This window comes from Thalia democratica, chromosome 5 (genome assembly GCF_965202585.1).
Source record: "Thalia democratica chromosome 5, ktThaDemo2.hap1.1, whole genome shotgun sequence".
Taxonomy (NCBI): Eukaryota; Metazoa; Chordata; class Thaliacea; order Salpida; family Salpidae; genus Thalia; species Thalia democratica.
Window position 1 is genome coordinate 6515992 of NC_139169.1, and position 21077 is coordinate 6537068.

The 21077-nt window shown below is 27.0% G+C and overlaps 1 protein-coding gene across 1 annotated transcript; it reads right to left on the reverse strand.

Annotated features, from left to right (window-relative positions):
• Positions 1–5079: 5079 nt before the first annotated feature.
• Positions 5080–10017, reverse strand: LOC145835512 (uncharacterized). The gene is made up of 3 exons (XM_082943154.1): positions 9754–10017; positions 7195–7332; positions 5080–5757 (listed from the first exon to the last, which is right to left on the reverse strand). Exons 1-3 carry the CDS (start codon positions 9943–9945, stop codon positions 5131–5133), a joined length of 957 nt encoding a protein of 318 aa, XP_082799280.1. The 5' UTR covers positions 9946–10017; the 3' UTR covers positions 5080–5130.
• Between the last annotated feature and the right edge of the window lie 11060 nt (positions 10018–21077).

Genomic DNA, 21077 nt, shown 5'->3' on the forward strand with positions numbered 1-21077 from the left:
CGCGCGAAGTGACAAGTCCGCGAAGTGTCAGTGTTACAGTATATTTTTACAAAAATAATACTGATGGAATATGACATTGAAAACACGTTCAAAAATAGCTTTTCAATTTAATGTGTACTAATAAATAACCATTTTGTTCTGATATTTTGCATTGTTTTAACTATTTTGAAAAATCCTTCTGTCAAAATAACATAAGCAAAGTTATTATTTAAGTATGGTATTTTAAATACTTACCTTTGTCAATTACCATGTCATTTCTATTTATAGACATTATATAAACATCTGACATGTCTCAATCTACATCTTAAGTTGTCAGGCTTGAGAAAGTTTTGTATATTAGAAGGATTCAAAAAAGTCATCAACTGTATCCTTAAAATTAGATTCCGGCCGTATTCAAAACTTTCGTTTAAGTTATAATCCAACCGTATCCGGACCTCGATTTAAAATTAGTTTCCAGTCGGATTCGTTTAATATTTTCAGATTAGGATCCGGTCAGATCCGAATCTAAAAATTCATAATCTGTCTGGATCCGGATACTAGAATATCACTAATTCGAAATGCTCCGGCCCTCCAAAGGATAAATTTTTCCGGATCCGGCCCGCCGATTGAGAAACGTTGCCCACCCCTAATTTATAGTCAGTCCAACATACCTGGTTCATGTATTGTATTTGTCAAGCTACGGCTGACTTTTCATTTTTAATAAAATTTAAAATTTTGTAAGATTCTCTCAACAAGGTGTTGATCATTATCATTTTATTATAATACTTTATTGATACAATAATTTTAATAAATACTTTTTGGTTTTTGAAAGTTGTATATTAATTGAGTTTAAAAAACCAATAAAAACAAAAATTTACTAAAGTTATCTTACATGTAACATTAATTTCTTTGTTTTTTTGGCTGTATGACTTATTATAACAAAAATATGTTTATGTTGAAATCTAAGATAAAGATAATACAACTTTATTTATAAGACTTTTATGTTGAAACAGTTTACAAATGCTAAACAAGTTTTAATGATAAAAAAAACCTTGAAAATTAATCAATTAAACTTTAAAATAGAAATTCTCTAGGGTAAACTGTCTTTAAACAATTAAAAAAATGTTTTTCGGAAATGTTTTTAAAATCATTTTAAAACATACTTAGTCTACGATATTTTTTTAATATAAATGTTAACATCTACAGCTTGATCAGAAAGTACCTTATTTATCAGTTTTACTTGATTAACATAAAAACAAAATAAAATCTCATCAATAACAGTAAAAGATAGTGAAATTTCAATCAATATTTTCAAGCTAATTTTAAAAACTCAATATTTAGGTAATGAAAAAAATTGAAACATTTTTTTAAAATTTCATCTTTGAGTGATGATTTTCAATTTTTAAAGGCACAAGAACTTGACCTTCGCAAATCGTCTATCGCACTAAGTCGCACAACTTCATTTATGAACGAAATTTAAAAACTTGGTTTCAAGCTTAAAATTCACTAAAATGTTGGCTTTCTGCCTACTAATTTACAAATCTTTTTTTTTTAGTGTTCTACACTACATTTAGTTCCTAGCCCAATGTGTAGCCTAAAAATAAAACCATGTTTTAATATATATTTGGCGATGTTATTTATAGATTGTGGAAAATAACTACTTAATAGGCAAAAACGAAAAAATCAAATCTTTCTTGTGATATATTTTTTTAATTCATGAAACTTAAAAGGTTTTATTTCATTCAAAATTTAAAGAACTATTTGTTTGCTGAAATAATAATTACTGAAAAGTTATAATGTTTTTATCAGTAAGCTAAACTTGTAGTATTATATTTTTTAAAGAAATGCTCAAAACTATATAAATAGTTTTTTTTTCTATTGTAAAAGAAATAATATAAGTTAAAATTTTAATTCATCAGAAACTGTTTTACTATAGTAGAAATGTTAGCTCAATTAAGCTAATTTTTTTTGCAGTTTTATATTCTTAGTTTTATTTTTGCTGCTCTCGTTTTAGCTATTCATGCCTAATACTAAAACTAGTATATATATAAAACTTTTTCTAAATATATAAAATATATTTAAAAAAGTAGGTTTGTTTTGAACTTTAAATTCTTTTAAACTTTTCTTTTTGGTCCTTCTTTGACGACTTTATAAACTTTTTGAAAATAAACTGTTTTTAGATTTCTTAAGTAATAAATTTACGTATCTTAATATAAAATTCAAATTTCTAGATAATGGTTCCTTAATACAGATACAAGCAAGCAAGTTCACTCGAACATGTAACAAATATAATTTTCACAGTACTTTTTATTCATTAAATTAACATATGTTTCTGTTTGATGTTTGATTTAATGATATTAAAGTTTCTTGAGTAACAAACATTTTTGGTTGGCGCACCGGATTCGCAAAATTTTGGTCTTTTGCCGGAGCATTTTAGATAAATGATCCACAGGATCCAGTACCTGGATTTGATCGTATAACGCCTTCTTTGGTCCGGATCTTGGTTAAAAATAAGATCCGGATCCGACACGATCCTAATTTAAAAATAAATTGGATCCGCCCGGATACTAGTTTTATAAATCCGGTAGATCACTGTTTAATATCGATTTAGTTTCTGCTCTGATATTTTTGTTATAAACATAACTTTAATAGGTATGAAGTAATTAAATTTATAGTTAACATTAATAAAAATAATACCTTTAAATTTTTGTCCTATTATGACTTGAATAACTCAAATAAAACTTTGATGTATCTATACCCTAATAAAACTTTTTTTCGGCAATACATATGTGTTAAAAAGCAAAACAAGATAGTATTATATGAAAAATTTCAAAATATGAAAATGAAGCAATCTATGCATAAATTTCAAAAGTAGCTGAAGATATTGAATTTAACTATACTAACCTAAACCTTTTACTTTTTACACTACGCAAAAAGTTAAAAATAAATAAAACACTGAAAGTTCACATTTATTTATTATATGTTTTGAACAATAGTCTTTATTAAAAGTTGTTTCTAAAGTAGTTCTGAAAATTTCAGTGTATAGTTTAAACGTAAGAACTAGTTTAACAAGTAAATGCAAGTCTTAATCTTAAAATACTTAATTGTTTTTGAATGTTCTGAAATACTAAAACTTTTGTTTTGTTCGGACATGTTGGAATACTTAAACCGGATACGAGTTTTATTCAGATCAAAACGTCCATTCCTGGTCTGAATAGTGCGAATTTCGTAAGCGAAAATAAAATATTTTAACCATACACATTCGGCTACAAAGTCAAGATAATGTAGGTAAACGACAGTTACTTGTAAAGTTTACAAATTGTTTATAAATCGTTTTTAAGTGTTTTAAAATACTAAAAAGTTCGTTTTGTTTGTGAATGTTGGAATACTAGACCTGGATACAAGTTTTGTTCAGATCAAAATTTCTGTTCCTGGTCTAAAGAACCTGACAGTAAAATGTATTAATTCACGTAACGGCAAAAAAATTTAATATTTAAGTAAACGACGTCCAATTGTAAAGTTTACAGTTTTATTTGAGAATCTACTCGTATCTATCCGTTCTAGTAACATCTACTCCTTCTAATTATATCTACTCATACATTTATAATCTATTTATGGTATTTGATAATTTGACTTAATTTGTGTTTTCGTCATGATTTATAAACTTCGTTTACTACTTTTATTTTTTGTAAATAAAATTTGTAAATAATATTTTAACAGTAACACTTTTTACATATTACAAAAGATTTTAGGTTGTAATAAACTATTATATTATACATATATATATGCTTGTGTAAATTCGTTTGTTAAGTTTTTTGGAATGCTAATTATTTACACTAAACTCGAAAAAGAATGGGTGGATAACGTAATAACATAAGTTTTCATTCTGAAATTGAAGGATTAAATTGATTAAAATTTTCTAAAAACTTCTAGAGTTTAAGCTAAATCACAAAAGCCTAGTTTAATAACATTTGCACTCATTTTAATGCTTATTATAATCAACATTGTTTTATGTAAATGCAGTAAGTACATATGTACTGGTAGATAAGTTCATAAAAACACTCTGAATTAAGAACAGTTTAATGTAGTATTTTCGCGTTCGTAGCTAAATGTCACAGAAAAGTTAGCTGAAAGCATCTCAACAGTTTGTAATAATTTATGTAACACAATACTTCATGTTTATAAACTAAAAGTACAACGTTAATATGTGTAATTGCAATTTTACTAACCACTTAAGCACCATAAAGATTATATCTAAAAGCTTAAAACCCTATCAAAACAAAGTTGTAAAAAGTTTTTGTTTTAAATATGTAGAAACGACAGGCTTTAAGAGTTTTGATTGCTGAAAACTGTTACTAGAAGACCCTAGATTAAGTGATAAACAACTATGCAGTTTGTGAACTAAAATGACTGTCTCGTTTTGCTATTCATAACTAATAATAAAGTTTAGCAAATCGCACAAACAAAACACTTATGATTGTTACTAATACTGGTTGGCATCGGCTATTGTAAATCTTTTAGTAGTTTATTTTACTGTTAATCTTACTTAATTCTAAAATTTTAAAGCTTAATCTTTTTATACTACATACATCAAAGTTTATACATGTTTAACAACAGTTATATATAAAGAGCCAATACAATTTTTTATTTTTATTTAACGACTTACATACTTTGTTAGTTTTTAAATTAACAAAAACAAAAAAGGTAAATCACAAAGTAAACGGATATAAAACAGTAAACAAAAAAGTATTTAACTTTAAATACCATAAAATTTGACATAGTTTGTTAAACAAGAAAGTTCTAATCACAATAAAACCAGGTAAAGAAAAAAAAAGACTTACACATAAATAAAAAATAAATGCTTTACGACCAAATATTATTTTTTTTAAGATAAACGTTCTTTCAATGAATATCTCTAAGAAAGCATAAAACCTCAGATTATAGTTTTTTTTTATTATTCTGAGATAATTAATTAATTTTCAAAAAACAAGCTTTTTTTAATGAAATTAAAGATTTATCCAAGTAATACGCAAGCTTAAATACTAAGATTTTTTTTTGTACTTTTTAAATTTTTATATTTTTTCTCACTTTAAACTCAGCTCGTTTTGCTTATTTCTCACGAACCCTTCCAAAAATCCCCCAACCCAAAACTCAAATCCTTCCGTGAAAGTACTGATCGACGAACTGCTCGTTCCACCCGACCGGTTTCGCGTTGAAGTCCCTAACCAGGAACAACTCAGGCGTGAAGGCGTCCTGGGCAACCTGCTTCCTGTGGGGAGCCACCTGGTACAACCTGGCGTCGAAATTCACCGTGGCAACCGGGATGCCGATTTTGCTGCCCGGCAACCACTGGTTACCAAGGTGACCGTTCACCCCCGACTGCGTGTTGCCGTACCCCACTGTGGAGAAGGGTCTTATCGGGGGATCCCCGAACTTGTAACCCGCCTCCGTCTTCGCCCTCCACTCGGGGAGGGGTTGGGGAAGTGGGGCGAGCGCCCCTCCTTTGTAGTCGTCGTCATGGTAACCGTTCTGGCTCTGCAGGTGCTTGGGAACTCCCCACTTGACCCCTCCCTTCTTTCCCCCTTGTTGCCATGGAAGCGGCCTGCCAATATTGTCCAATGAGGTGGAGGCCCTCCTGGGGAGAGGGGTGGGGGGTTGTGCGGAGTATCGTTGCGCGGGAATCGGAGGGGCCTGGGACTCGGAGGTGTACCTGGGCATCCTCTCTTGTTGCTTGGCAAAAAGTTTTCCGGCCCTCGACGATGGTCTGATGCTGTCCCCCTGTTTATTGAAAAAATAGTTAGAAAGTGTTGTATACTTGTAATAACAAGTTACTTACTTATTTACGCATGTTCATAACAATACTATACCTCTAAGCCTTTAAACTTTTATTTCGGTTATTAAACACTCGAACGTTTTATTAAATCGTAAAAAAATATTTTTCACGGCTATCACAGAAAAAAAAATTTGTCAGAAAAAAAAACTTTGACTTAATGACTTAGTATCAAAAGCTATAAGTTAGCGAACACAACCAACCACCTTGTGAATAGCTATTTATATGTTTTGTATTTCCGTCAAATTTTGTTTACTTAATAATACAAAACTTTATATAGTAAATAAGGTTTGTTTTAAGTACTTGTAATTAAAAAATTGTGAGATCCAAGTTTTAATTTTTACCAATATATTGATCTAAGCGTTCTGCGAGTTTTTTCTTCGCGCATTTAAAGCGTTACGCTGTGAATGATTCACTTACTTAATGAAAGAGTTTTATAAAATTTATCAGTATGACCCTAAACCCTATGCTAGTGCAGCAGTCGTTTTGCCCCTTTAAATGTTAGCTGGTTTGCTGACTTTTGTTATTTCTAGTAATAAGAGTTTAAGTATTAAAAATTCTTATGTCCAACCATAAATAAGCATTATTTGCTGCGCTTGTTCTGTTCAATTAAGTACAAAAAATAATTATTTTCGATTTTTTAAAATTCAGAAAAGAGAAAATTCTATAACATTTAATTCAATGAGCTTTGCGCTAGAGTTCAATTAACCCTAAGAATGCTGAATAAATATCAAGTTTAGGTGTTAAACTAACCCTAAATTAAAATTTATGTCAAATGAGTTTAATATTTGATTAACTATCATTTATATTTTGTTTCTTCAAATATTTTTGAAAGTTTTAATGCATTAATATAGCTAGTTAATGTATTTTGTACTAAGTTCATTCAGTTTATGGTTAAATTTTAAAGTTAGTAAAACTTATTGTTGTAATAATGCCTAATAAAATCAGAAAACAATTTGTTTTTAAGTGGCAAATTTTAATAACATCTACTACTTAGATTTATTTGTATTTAAATATTATTCTAAGCTGCATAGTTTTAAAGCTTTAATTTTAAGATACATAACCTAATGACTTACAAAATCAGAGAGTAAGTTGTATTTTTATAATAAAAACATTAAGTGATTTTGTTTAAGTAACCAAAACTATAAAACACCAGCTTTTAAGTCGTATATTGCTTAATTAATTTTTTTCAAGAAATAGATAAGATTAAGCACTAAAAATCTCAACTAATAGATTGTAGTATGGTTTAAAGTTTTTAAGTTTTCAAGAGATTTGTTCAAACAAGACAAACTTAACCAAACTAACAGCATCACCTAACAAATTGTCCCCTTTACCCAAGTTAAGAAAGTTTATTATTTTGTTTTTTCTAATAAAAACAAACTAACAACATCGGCAAGTAGATTGTACCCTCTTCCCTGCTGTGATGCGCTTCTATTATCTCTTTGTTCGGGGGAATAACCTGGGGTGGGGGGCGGTCCGACCTCGTAACCTGCTGCTGCGTACTGTGGCGGCTCCGGCGTGTCCTGAGAATTTAATTAAAAATGTTTATTATATAAATACTTTTTTTATTTATAAGATTTAGCTCTGTTTAGTTTAACGCATGTGGTTTTTTTCATCATATAATTGAAAATTATTATTTCTTATAACTGTGTTTTTACCTATTTGATTAGTACTTATGATAAAGCTAAAGCATTAATTCTGAAAAACATCCAGTTTAACTGTTCTACAACGTTTTAAAATCTAATAACTACATAATAGTCATAATATCTATTTTATAAAACTACTTACTTACATCATGCGGTTTTAATAAGTTGTATAACGACTAAATCTGTTTAATTTACTTCAATAGATAAAAAAATAGTATTGATTTTTTTAACTTACATAGTGCAAATAATTCATATAAGTAAGAAACTTTCTTTATAAATTTCATTTTTTTTTATTAATTTGTCTATTGATAAAAAGTATAGTAAAAGTTTACGCGAAGGCTAAATATAACAATTAAATATTTAACTTTAATTATGTCTAGACTTTTAATTAAGTAAGCTGCCAACTATAAGTATGCAAAATGTCCTTTAATTGATTGAGAACTTTTAGTACTAAGAGCTCTTAAAGATATTTTTATTCACAATTTAAAAAAGTTACAAAAATTTTAATAGAAAACACACAAGCTAAAAAAATTACTTTAAAATATAAAATTATGTCTACTTTTATTTTTACTTAAAAGTTTTAACGAATCGAAAAACGTTCTTAGCTGTATATAAAACAGTTTAGAAGTTATGTTATGTTATACCTAGTATTTTTCTTAACTAAAGTGTGCAAATAAATTTCCAACCGCTAAAGTGTTTATCTTAAAAGTTATAACAAAAAAAAATTAAAAGAACTCGGAGAATTAACTAGTACAAAACAGAAAAAAATATTTTTTATAAGTTATAAAAATTACTTGAGTTGTATTAAATATATAAACTGTTATTGAATCTACATAAATTCTAAAATAAATAAGTAAATTTAAACTAAAATAACTTAAAGATATCGATGCTTTATTACAGGTTATACGTTATTTTATCTGTCGAAAACAGGTTTCAATTTTTGAATTCAGGTTTATTTTCAGTTTTGTTTGATTAAAGTTTTTTATAACATGACAGAACTATCAAAAATGTGTTTACATTGTCTTTACTTAATCTACTTACAAATTTTTTTGTCAAAATAGCCAGTATTACCTTTTAAAGTAAAACCTTTTAATTTTTCTTCAAAAACAACTACTTTGCACATCTAAGCATAAAAATGGTTCCAACTCAAGATAGAACTGAACCATTTGGTTGTCTATATAACACATAACACTTTATTCTATTTGATGTTTAAAAGAGCTACAAAATATATACTACTGATGTAGTCCAATTGAGAATATGTTGGTTTAAGCGCTGTTGTTAATTATATTAAAACGAATTCTTGTTGAGACTACTTATTTTATATTATAAAATGTGTTGCTTTGATTATCTTTTTTAAATGCCAAAGTGGTTAAAGTTTTTGAACGATCTTACACTTTAAATTGTCAGAAGTCTTCAGGATTTAGTCACAATAAAAATTTATGAAGAAAACAATCAAACTTTAAATGCAAAAGTTGTAATTTGATACAGCGATAAAAATAGTGTAAAAAATTTTGTAGATATTTCAAAGTCATAAAAACACTGCAATCAACATTCTACTCGGAGTTTTAAAAACCAACTAAGAATAAAGCATATAAACATTAAATAAAATTGTTAAAGATATGAATATTAGTTACGTTAACATTAATTATATTAGCAGACGATACTTCAAAGTGTTTAAACTTTTTCGGTAAGTTAAGAAAAGTTTAAATTTGAAGTTACAATAAAAGTTCATGCTTTGCTTGATTTAATATTAAAATTAATTTTAATAATATATTTATTCTTTCAAGATTTTATTATACGAACTAAGTTTCGGTCAAAGACCTCGTCAGTGCTAAAATGAAAATTCTTATTCAAATAGAATGTATCTTTATAGAATCATTTTTTATAGAATTCTATTTGAACAAGATTTTTTATTTTAGCATTGACGAGGTCTTTGACCGAAACTTCGTTTGTGTAATAAAGTCTTGAGTAATAAATATACCATTTTTGTTCTAGTAGTTGAGATATCTTTATTTGCTTTCTAAAAATCAAAACACATAGTATTAGTTCTTATAATGTTTCTAACAGATCACACTGTTTTTTTATTTTGTAAAAACCTAGTATCAAAAAAATCTATAAAAAGGGTGTTAATTAAAAGACGCCTTAGCTTGAAAAATACTTTATAACGTCCATACAATATTTAAAAATTTATACAATTCTTTACCAAGTTTTTGGATATCATAAAACGTCATGGCTGCTTTTAAAAAAGTTAAAAGTCAAATAAATACTTACAAACAAGAAGACTATAAACAAACTAACATGGTTAACAGTGTGATATGTGGTCGTTCCATCTGGCTGCTCATAAACGTACATCAGGGTCCTGCCCGGGGGTTTTGGGGGCAATTGAGGCGTGTGGTTGTAATCCACACCCCTGCTTCCGTTGTACCTCTGTCCCGGTATCATGCCCTGGGGTGGAACACTTGCGGGGCGTCCCCAGCTCTCAATGACCATTTTCAGTAAACTTTTTTAATTTTTTAATTCGAGGGCCGAGAAGCCCTGTTGGGTATTTACAGTCAAGATCTGTTGATTTAATCTTTGATTTATTTAATATTAACTCTTTTAATGTATAATAAAAGCTTAAATAACAAAACAGTATAAGTGAATGTTGAGCTGGCTTTATAATCAATCAAATCTCGAAAAATTAATAAATTAATAGTTAATAAATCAAAATAAGGTTCAAGTACATCCATTTATCACAAACGAAGTATTTACTTCTTATACTTATTTTAGCTTTAATAATCTGTCTTTTTACGAATTATACAATAATATTTACTTTCATTAACACCTTTAATTGATGTGATTATGAAGATAACAAATCTTAATTTAAAAATATATAATTTTAATAATAGTGATGTAAATGTTTTTAAAACTAATAAAAATTTAAGTAATCAGATTGAATTACTGTTTAAAGTATAAAAAGAATATTAGTTTAGAGTTAAACTATTTATAAATAGAAAATTTCACTTTTCTTAGTTTTGGTTATTGTTATGTTTAAAAGTTTAAAACTTCCTGTAAAATATTTGCGTAAAAATAATTAAAAAAAATTACAATAGGTTTTTTAAGTACTTTTAAAAGTATAAGTGACTAAAATATACTTTTAAAATTATAAATAAAATGTTATAAAAACAATGTATAAGATTTTAAAAAACTTTTGTAGGAACAAAAAAAAAGTATAGTTTTGTCTTCACAAATAAGTAAAACAAACATCTATATTTTAAATAAAAAACAAAATAGCTTAGTAAAAATTTAAAAAAATCTTTTTGTGCGTTGGAGACGTACCAAGAAAAAGTGTACGATGTATTGCATAATATTTAACCAGCTACTGATCACATTATAAAGGTTAACATTACAGCTGTTGTATTTAATAAAACTTTCTCCTAATCTGCGGTTACAATAAGATTATGCTTGATCTATTTATAAAACCTTTTATTTAAAATTTTTTTTTTAATCTTGTTTTTTTCTATTCATAAAGTATAGTTTTTCAAAACTGTTTTTATACCAAACCCTGGAAAAAAATACTAACAGTCTTTTAGTTTAAAAGCAAGTGTTTATTAAAGTACATACAAAACGGTAAGCTTGATTTACAATAGGGAAAAAAAATTACAACTTCAAACACTATCTTAGTTTAAACTTGTAAACAGAATCTGTTTTAATGTACACTGCCTAAAACTCACGTAATATGAATATAATTTTTTTTTAACTCTGCGCCTAATTATTATTTGTTTAATGATTGTACAAAAGTATAATAGTTCTATAAAATTAAAGATAACTTTAATCTTGTTTTAGTTTTTAACAAATTTAAAAATGTGTTGAAGTAATTAAAAATAATGTTGTTAAGTGTTTTTTTAAACCTTTTTAATAACTGATGGTAGTTTATGAATAACTTAAGAGTAAAATTTTTAGAATAAGGTTCTTTACAAAATCAATTTCGAAAACTAATAGCTTATAATTTGAAATGCAATCGTTTTTGTCTTTACTCTCACTAACACAGTATTCAGATAAGTATTTAAACTAAATGGTAAACTAACTTTGCAGAATAGAGTATTAAAAGTTATAACAATTTAAGTTTTCTAAACTAAAATTAGTTTACAAAAATAAAACTGTTTACGAAATGACTATGTAAATATATCAATGAAACCTATACTTTTAATATATAAAATCACGAAGAACAAAAAACAAAGTATGAGCGCTACGACATAATTTTACACTCATAACAATTGTAGAAAAGAAGAAGAAAAATCTTTATATAAAACAAATAATAAATAATCGTAGAACACACATAAAAATAAAGAATGCAGCTATCTACAAAGCAGGTATATTGTAAGTAGTTGTGATGTATTGGAAACACATAAAACTCTCAGGGGAATACTATTTATTTAGGTGACACGTAATTGTTACGTCATAGAAGTAGCTGTTTAGATGCAACTATGAGCTAAAACACGTCAATTTATTTTGTAAAATTACAGATTTATTATCTGTCATTCACTAAATTTTCATATATTCTTAAATCTTTTTTTCAAGATATATTAGAAAAAGTATATTTCACTATAAAAGTTTTTTTAAACTTGTATTGGTACGTTTTAAAGTAGTATTTCGATTTTTGTTTCAATGTTAAGTAAAACTATTGGTTAAAACAATAATCTTATTCAAATTACTGCTTAAATCACGTATTATTTGAACATTTTTTAAACTAATCAGTACTTTTTAGTATCGAATAGTTCAAGTATCAACAAACGTAATTACAATAGACATAAAAATGCATTTAATAATTTTTAAATGCAAAGTTTCAACCTTTGAGTTCTAAACTATTTTAGTTGAAATTATTGTCTTGTTTAAGTCGCTGTTGTGTCAATAAAAAAAACACTCTTAAAAGCTGGTTTGTAGATTTATAAAACAAATTTGCTGAGTCAAGTTGAATTTTTAATTTATACCATTACAAATCATTTAAGTCTAACTAAACAACTTTTAAAAAGTAGTTTAAAACTATTATAAACAATAAGTATGTTAACAAAAAACTTGTGATCGTTTATTGCAAACCAAGTGTGATTTCAATCAACAGCATTTAAAACTATTTATATCAAACTCAGCTTAATTAGTTTAAAGTTCAAATGCAAAGTTGAAACTTAGAAAATGGTTAAACAAAAGTTTTTATAACTCTTAAACTTAATTATTTATTGTCGTGGTAGACATATTTCAAAAATAAACAAGCTTTTAATAGTTTTTTATTATGTCAATCAAAGTCACGTAAAAAAAAGTTGCTGTATACACTAACAAAATGCTTTTGTTTTTTATTTAAATTTTAACTGTTTCCAGTTTTACAAATAAGAAGTAATGAATTTATAAATTAAAATTTCAACTTTAACAAACTCGACAAAACATCGCTAAAAGTTAGCTGTTATGTTAATATAGCTCTAATAAAACTATCAACTGTACTTTTGTGTATACTTGATAGCAAAAAACTTAGGCAAAACTTTAAGTCAGCGGGCCAGATGTGAAAAAAATAAGTTTTTACAGACCGAAGCATTCTAACTTCATTTAGTACAAAAATTACCCATTATTTTTTCTATCAATAATACCGAATCTACATGAGCTTTTTTTAATATAAATTATGCGTAGAGATGTGATGTTTTAAGACATTTTTAACTGTCAGGTTTTAAATTTTTGTAGCTTGGAGTCCTAAACAAATTGACACAAACATAAAATGACTATACCTTGTTATGGAGCAATAAGGTCTCCTGAATTCTTTTTTAATGAAGTATTTGATAATTTAAAGATGGGTACTAATATTTGTAGAAAGTTTTGTTAAAATAGATAAATAATAAATTAGGTTATTGTAATTGAATACCAGTATCACTGGCTGTTCTATTTAGTTAAATATTGAATTATTTAGAAGAAAGTCACAGTTAGGTGAAAATGAGTCTGATTAAATGTTTTGTTCAGCTGGGTTGCTGTCAAATTTGCACGATCGTACAAAATTGCACGAGGGGACGAAATTGAACATGGGCACAAAATTGCACTGAGATATATTTGCACAAGGGGATAAAAGTGCATGAAGACATTTTGCACGAAGGGTCACTTTTGCTTAAAGACACTTTTGCACGGAGACATTTTTGCACGTGTTGAGTTTTTTTTTTTTTTTCTTTTTAAATTTAGTTTTTTTTATTCTTTTTCTTATCACTGTTACCCCTAAGCCTTACCCTCAGTCTATAGTTTTTTTCCTTTTATTTAACTTGTTTTTATTCATTCTTTATTTTTTTTTTGATGGTTTTTATTATTTATTATTTTTATGGTTTATTTATGATAGAAATTTATTTTTTATTTTTACTATCACTGTTACCCTAAACCTTTTCCTCGGTCAGTTACTTTTTTTCTTTTTCTTTTTATTAATCTATCTTTTTTTTTCTGTTTTTTTTTCTTTTCTTTTTTTTAAGTTTTTTTTATCCTTTTTAAAATGAGCCTCCGTGCAAAATTTTAACTCGTGCAATTTATTAACTTCACGCAATTTTGTCTTCGTGCAATTTAGACCCGTTCCCATTCAGCTGTATGTATATACAGAGTTTGGGCAAACTATTCTAGACCACTTTGCTACTGCTAACATGTAGTTTAACCATCAATTTTTAACCTGGTGTAAATTCACACCTGGGGGTAATTTTCCTCCTTCTTTCAAGTGGTAAGTTTTCTTAATTACAAGTTATGTAAATTAATTTTTATGAACTGTCTTTTAAAAATAAAAACTATTATTTAACAGTAATTACTTTAGATAAATAGACTATTTAAGTTTCACGATTTTTTATATACACAAAGCTTAAAGTTCAATAAATTTATTTTTTTCATCAAAATTAAACTTTATTTTGTATATTAGGGGTAAATTTGGTAATAACATTCCAAAAAGGGTTAAAAAATAAAATAAAGGTTAAGAATCACTAAAGTAGACATTTGTATTTCTTATTGTTTATGTAGAGTTGTAAAAAATGTTACTTTTTACAAGTAGTTTTTTATTTAAATTCGAAGTAGTTAAACTTTATGTTGTTTTATACAGTCTTTTTTTTTCTGAGAATTAAAAGTATTATAAGGTTTTGATAAAGTTCAAAGTAACTTCTAAAACATAAAGCTTTTATATTGTACATGGTTCTTTATATTTGTTAGTATTTAAAATCGTATTTTAATACAATCTGTTCATTCATGTCATTCCCAGTTAAATGTACAGTAGTCCTATATATTATTTAATATCAGTATTGGTTAGGTTATTATTACTATTTATTTAATGTGGTTGATAAAGTTGTTTGTAAATTTACTGTAAAGTACTATAGTTAAAGTAGTAAAGTGTTATAATCTTGTTTTCTATATAACCTACATACATTGCTGTATTGGTTATATTATAAATTCGTCATAAAATTTAGCTTTAATGTTTAACAATGCTTATTAACAATGTTTAATAAGTCAATACGGGTGTTTTTTTTAATATTTAGCAAACTTTATGATGTATAAATTTTGTATTAAAACTAAGGGTTCAAAATTGTATTTTTAAAGGAATCGGCAAGCATTTGTTAGTGGCTAAATTGTATTGTTAAAAAAAAAAAAGGAATTTAAATCTAATATTGTTTTAGTTTTTTACAGTTTTCGTTTACTCACACATAAGAAGTATTTAATAGGTTTATTGCAAGTTTTTTTGGTATCTATTTGCCTTATATCTTTAATATGAACGCTTTATTTAGGTAGTTTTTGGTAATTTAATTGATTTTTTAAACTGAAATGAATATTAAAGAAAACTTTTGGTGCATTGATATTTTATTAACACATTTGTTCTATTTTGAAGATCATAAAAATGTTAGCTTTTTTTTATCCTTGAAACAAGCTTAGACACAAATATTATTTTAGTTTTTTTATCCAATAAACATATAGCATTAGGTTTTTTAAAACCAGTTTTCAGACTTTTACTTCTTCAATCGTATTTCGTCAAGACCGAACAAAAGACCAATTATATTTAACAATGTACCATTTACAACAGCTATATTTACAGAAACTTTAACTGTCGCAACTGTGATATGTACCATAATTTTACAAGCTCATCTGCTCTGCATGACAAACTGCGGACTGTTGGTCAAAGCAAATATACACCGCTCGCGAGATAGTTTTCAGCTATAAAATGTTTTTGAAATGAAATATTCTTTTTTGCTTTAATAACTTACAGTTAATTTTTATATTTAATAATTACTAATTAATACTGCTTTACAACTGCTTTTATTTTCATTTCACATTTAAGACAGCATTTTTGTTCACATTTAATGATTAATGTTTTATTTTTAAGTTATTGTATTCAGCCTAACATTTGTTGTATAGTGGGCTTGCGAGCACCTTTTAAAATAACCCATGTCATGTTTTTTTAATAACAAAATACTGCTGTTTTACTAACTTATCTACTCGTTAACCGATTTAATTTACGCATGAGATGTAGTGATGGTAGCTACAATTTGCTTTAAGTAAATCAAAGTGCTGCAGATTTGATACTGATGCATTTATATGCTATGGTATTAACGTTCAAAAGCACAATATATACAAAAATTTTTTAGTGAAAAAGCGCTCGAAATTTTTAGTAAAAGGACCTGATGTACGAACTTTTTGATTATTAAGTTGTACACCATACAGTCGAATTCTTGTCCAGGACAACTAGGGGAAGTGTACCGCGTTTTCAACGGTTTCAAAATACACAAATGTATGTAAATAAAGTTGTTTGTTTGAAAAAAACTTATTTTTAAGTTGAGAGCATTAAGCTGAAGGTATAAGTTTGTGGTAGCGATAAATAGTGATGTCACAAAACAAGATAAACGACGTCATGAGACTTTTTTAGTCATTCATGCATAAACTTGTAAAAGAGAAATAAGTAAAACAAAAAAGTTTTGGTTTTAAGTTAATTTATTACACTTTTTTGCATACGTTTTGATTTATTTAATCAACAACTAAGAAATAAACTTAACTGCTTGTCTTTAACCCGGCCAAGTAATAATGTGTATTTATAAATATTTAAATGAAAAATAAAATAAAAACAAGCAAAAGCCACGCAGAATGTAGAAAATTAAATTAAATGGGGCGCATGACAACTCAAACTGCGACAATTCAAATTCTTCAAAATCTTTTTTAAGAATTTGAATTGTCGTGCGTCCGGTGACAAGCCTTGACAGTTTTGCAAACGAGAAAAAGCCACGTAAAATGTAGAAATGGGTTGCATGACAATATAAACTCCGACAATTCAAATTCCTTGAAAACTTTTCCAAGAATTTGAATTTTGTGGTACGTTTTTCTTAATTTTTGATGACTTAGATTTTTAAAACTTTTTAAGGGTGTTTTAAACTTAAATGATTTTTAAATGTCTAAATTGAACATTGCTTAAATGTTGTACAGTAAAGTTGAGCAACTTATCTAGTCGTTAGGACAGATGTTGCGTTATTTTACACTTATTTTGATGTAGACTGTTAGAGGATGCATTACTTCAGCGTTTTTTAGACGACGTACTTTTTATTGCGTAAAAAAATTGTGGAAAACAACTAACATTGAACTTTTATATATCAAGTGTGCCCAAAATAAGGGTAGGTAAAGTACGGTCAGCAGAGTAAAAAATGACAGGACCACCAATTTTTGTATATTTTTGTGAGATCAGACCCACAAAAGGTAAAACCGCGGCCCAAGAACGGGTAAAATTGAGTTCCTAAACCGTCTTTTGAAATTTTTACAAGTTATCTGGAACATTAAATGAAGAGCACAATAAACAAAAAGGTCTTTGATACTGATAAATTGGAAATTTTAAACTTACACTTGACATATTAAATAAGCAGGTAGTATAAAATCTGATTTTGTCGAAATTAACGGGTAACTGAGTAATTTACGTGAAATAAATGAAATAGAAATTCTCCAGCTCGGCAAGAGCTAAATTTTTCTATACCTGGCCGCCCGAATAAAAATAAATTTCTCCCCTACACTTACAACATGCTATAGATTTAATTTCTGTACACAGTGGTACTTAAAAAATTGTATTCAAAGACTTGAAAAACCAGTTTAATATTTTCTAAAGCCAAGATTTTTTTTTATCCGGTCTGCATACATTGTCTATGGTAAGTCTGGCACATCGACTAAAGAAAATTTCAGCACCTTTAATAGTAAAAACGATTCAAAAAATAATTTGGAAGTGTGGTTAGAATATTCAAACTTATCAAAACATATAATAGACTGCATCCGGATCGGGCTGGATCTTGGTTTGAAAATTAGATCCAGTAGATCACCAATCAAAATTTAAATGCTGCTTAAAAGTCTGACAGTTTTCTTTGCTTTTTTTACATGCAGATTTACGAGAAAAGTTTATTGAAATGTTTAAAAGCAAAAGGATGAAAGTATAAACCGCTTGTTATAGGGTTCCAAATCAACATATTCTAATATGTTTTGAAAAAATTTAACTTGGTCTGTTTGAAAAAATACTGTTTATTAAATAAAAAAAAAAGAAAATTTTGTGATGTTATCATAATGACGTCACTAAATAAAAGTTTTTATCGATGTACTAATTGATTTGAGAGAAATGACTAAACAGAACAACTTTTTATCAGTTTATGATAGCTTTTTTTACGTTGTTGAGCTTATATTTAATCTTTTTTTTATAATACACCTAAGTAATGACAAAAATTACAAACCTGAAAAATCAATTTGTAACAAAAACTTTGCGGAAGTGAGGACATTAACGTCACCTTTAGACTCCAAAGGTACACCGGGGCTGGTTATAAGCAATTAACTTTATTTAAACATGATCAGATAAGTAGTTTTATAAAATTTAAATGTTTTTAGATTACAAAATTATTTAATACTATCTTCCATGATTTTAAATATTTCTTTCTTTACTTTATTATAAGTAATGACGAGGTCTTTGACCGAAATTTAGTTTACTAATTAAAGTCTTTTAAGAAATAACCTATATTAACTTTCCTCTAGAAATTAAGATCTTTGTATTTGTTTTCAAAAAACATTAATAATTTTGTTTTAGTTCAATTAAGGTTTTAATTCTGATAACGTTTTGTATATCCGAATGTAGTTCATTTAAATACATTCTTGACTTAAGACTTTTTTTTTAAATTACAGTTTATTTAAATGCATCCTAAGAAGTAAAAAATAATTATTAAAATTATAAAAAAAATAATTTTTTGCTGTATAGTGTTTTCATCGGTATTTAAACTATTTATAAATTGTATAAAATATCTTAATTAAGAATAACTCCAGCAACTAATTTCGGAAGTTTTATAAGCTTCTAATATTAGGTCATAAGAATATGTTGTAAATCTACTTAAATCTAATGATGCACTTTAATTTTAAATATTCAAATTAATAGTCTATCTATCTCCCTTCTGACTTTTTAAATGTTATAAAAAAATTATACAATGTCTTAAATTACTTAAAGTTTGGTTACTCATATTTTAAACTTTAACAAACTTTATAAACTTTTAAAGTTTTAAAATAATAAAGTCAATAACAATTTAAAACATGGCTACATATATTGTTGTACAGAGTTATGTTTGCACAGTTTTTATAAACAGACATTTTTATTCTGGCAGTAAGTAAAATTTTGTGATGTTTTAAAAAAAATCTAGTTCCCAAAGAAAACACTTAAGATCTTTGCTAGTTGTTTATGCAGTTTGTGCACACTTGAAGATAATTTAAAATGCTTGTTGTTTTTTATTCTCAACATAAGTTTGGGTATAAACGTTTTTATAACTGTAGCTACTATATTGAAATGATAATGCGATTGGTAAACTATTATTAAATTTATAAGTTGTTTACAATAGACTTACTGTTTTTCAATATTTAAATAAATTGAAATTATAACATAACCTTAGAGTAAACTTTAGTTTTAATCTAAAATATAAAGATAAGTAGAAAGAAATAAGTTTTAATAAAACTGAAAACTCGCAATTAAATTATACTTCTGATTTTTATATAACTCCTAAATTTAGTTAAAAAATATTCTAAAAATTCTAATTTAAAAAATTTTTTAATAATTTAAAACAGTTGTTTTTTTTAATTTCTAGCAAAAATTTATGATGTCTACCATTTGTATTAAAACTAAGGGTTCAAAATAGTATTCTTAAAAATATCGGCAGGTATCTGGTAGTGGCTAAGTTATATTAACAAAGATGTTTATAAATGGTTGTAAATCTGTTCTAAACAACACGTTTATATGTTTCCGTGATGTGTAACTTGATAATCGAAAGGTTAATTGTGCACCACGTCCTAGGGCCAAATATTTTGAGCGTCTTTTTTTGTCGTTCAATAAACTATTACTATCTAAACTTGTCATTTTTTACAGTTTTCATTTACTCACACAAATGAAGTGTTAGAAAGGTTTATTGCATTTTTTTTTGGTATCTGGATTTTTCTAAAACGCTTAATTGCTGTAAAGGTATTTAAGTCAAACCACCAAGTATATATTTTCATACAGTTTTTTAGCATTATACCTTTTAAACTGTACAACTCATTTAGGCATTTTTTTTTAATTTATTGGACTTTTAAAATGGTGCAAATGTTAAAGAAAACTTTTGGTGTATTGATATTTCATTAACACATACGTTCATTTTTAATGTTTAAAAAAATATCAGCTTGCTGTTATCCTTGACATAAGCTTAAACATTCATTAAATTAATTTGTTATCCAGTATATATATATAGCATTATGTTTTCTAAAACCAGTTTTCAGGCTTTTACTTCTTCAACCGTATTTTGTCAAGACCGAACAAAATACCAATTATATTTAACAAACTGTAACATTTACAACAGCTACATTTACAAAATCCTTTACTGTCGCAAATGTGATATACACCACAGTTTTACAAAATTATCTACTATGCATAACAAACTGCGGCTTATTGGTAAAAACCATCCTAAACCAAAACTCTACCCCCCCTGAAGGTAGTTTTTAGCTAGAAAATGTTTTTAAATACAATAAAAATCTGCTGTAAAAACTTACAATTAGTTTCTACATTTATAATTACTAAATGATACTGATTTTCCACAGCTTTTATTTTTAAATATTCATTTAATTAGCACTTTTTTATTGATAAATGTTTTATTTTTAAGTTACTGTATTCAGCCGAACATTGGGCTTGCGAGCACCTTTTAAAATGACCCATGCCATGTGTTTTTTTAAAACAAAATACTGCTGTTTTACAAACTTATCTACTTGTTTACCGACTTACGCATGAAATGTAGTGATGGTAGCTACGATTTTTTTTAAGTAAATCAAAGTGCTGCAGATTTGATACTGATGCTATGATGTAGTAAGCTATGATATCAACGATCAGAGGTACAATATATACATATCGTCTTTTGATAAAAATAACGCTCAAAACGATTGGTATAAGGAACTGGTGTACCAACCTTTTGATTATTAAGTTGTACACCATACAGTCAGATGTCTTGTCCAGGACAACTAGGGGAAGTGTACCGCGTGTCCAACGGCTTCTAAATTCACAAGTATATGTAAACTAAATTGTTTGTTTGAAAAAAGCTTATTTTGATTATACACATTAAGCTGAAGGTATAATTTTGTGGTAG

Coding starts and splice junctions, on each gene's coding strand:
- LOC145835512 (XM_082943154.1), bottom strand. CDS start 9,945: ATGGTCATTGAGAGCTGGGGACGCCCCGCAAGTGTTCCACCCCAGGGC. Junction 7,333..9,753: donor CATATCACACTGTTAACCAT/GTTAGTTTGTTT, acceptor TTAAATTCTCAG/GACACGCCGGAGCCGCCACA. Junction 5,758..7,194: donor ACAATCTACTTGCCGATGTT/GTTAGTTTGTTT, acceptor TTCAATAAACAG/GGGGACAGCATCAGACCATC.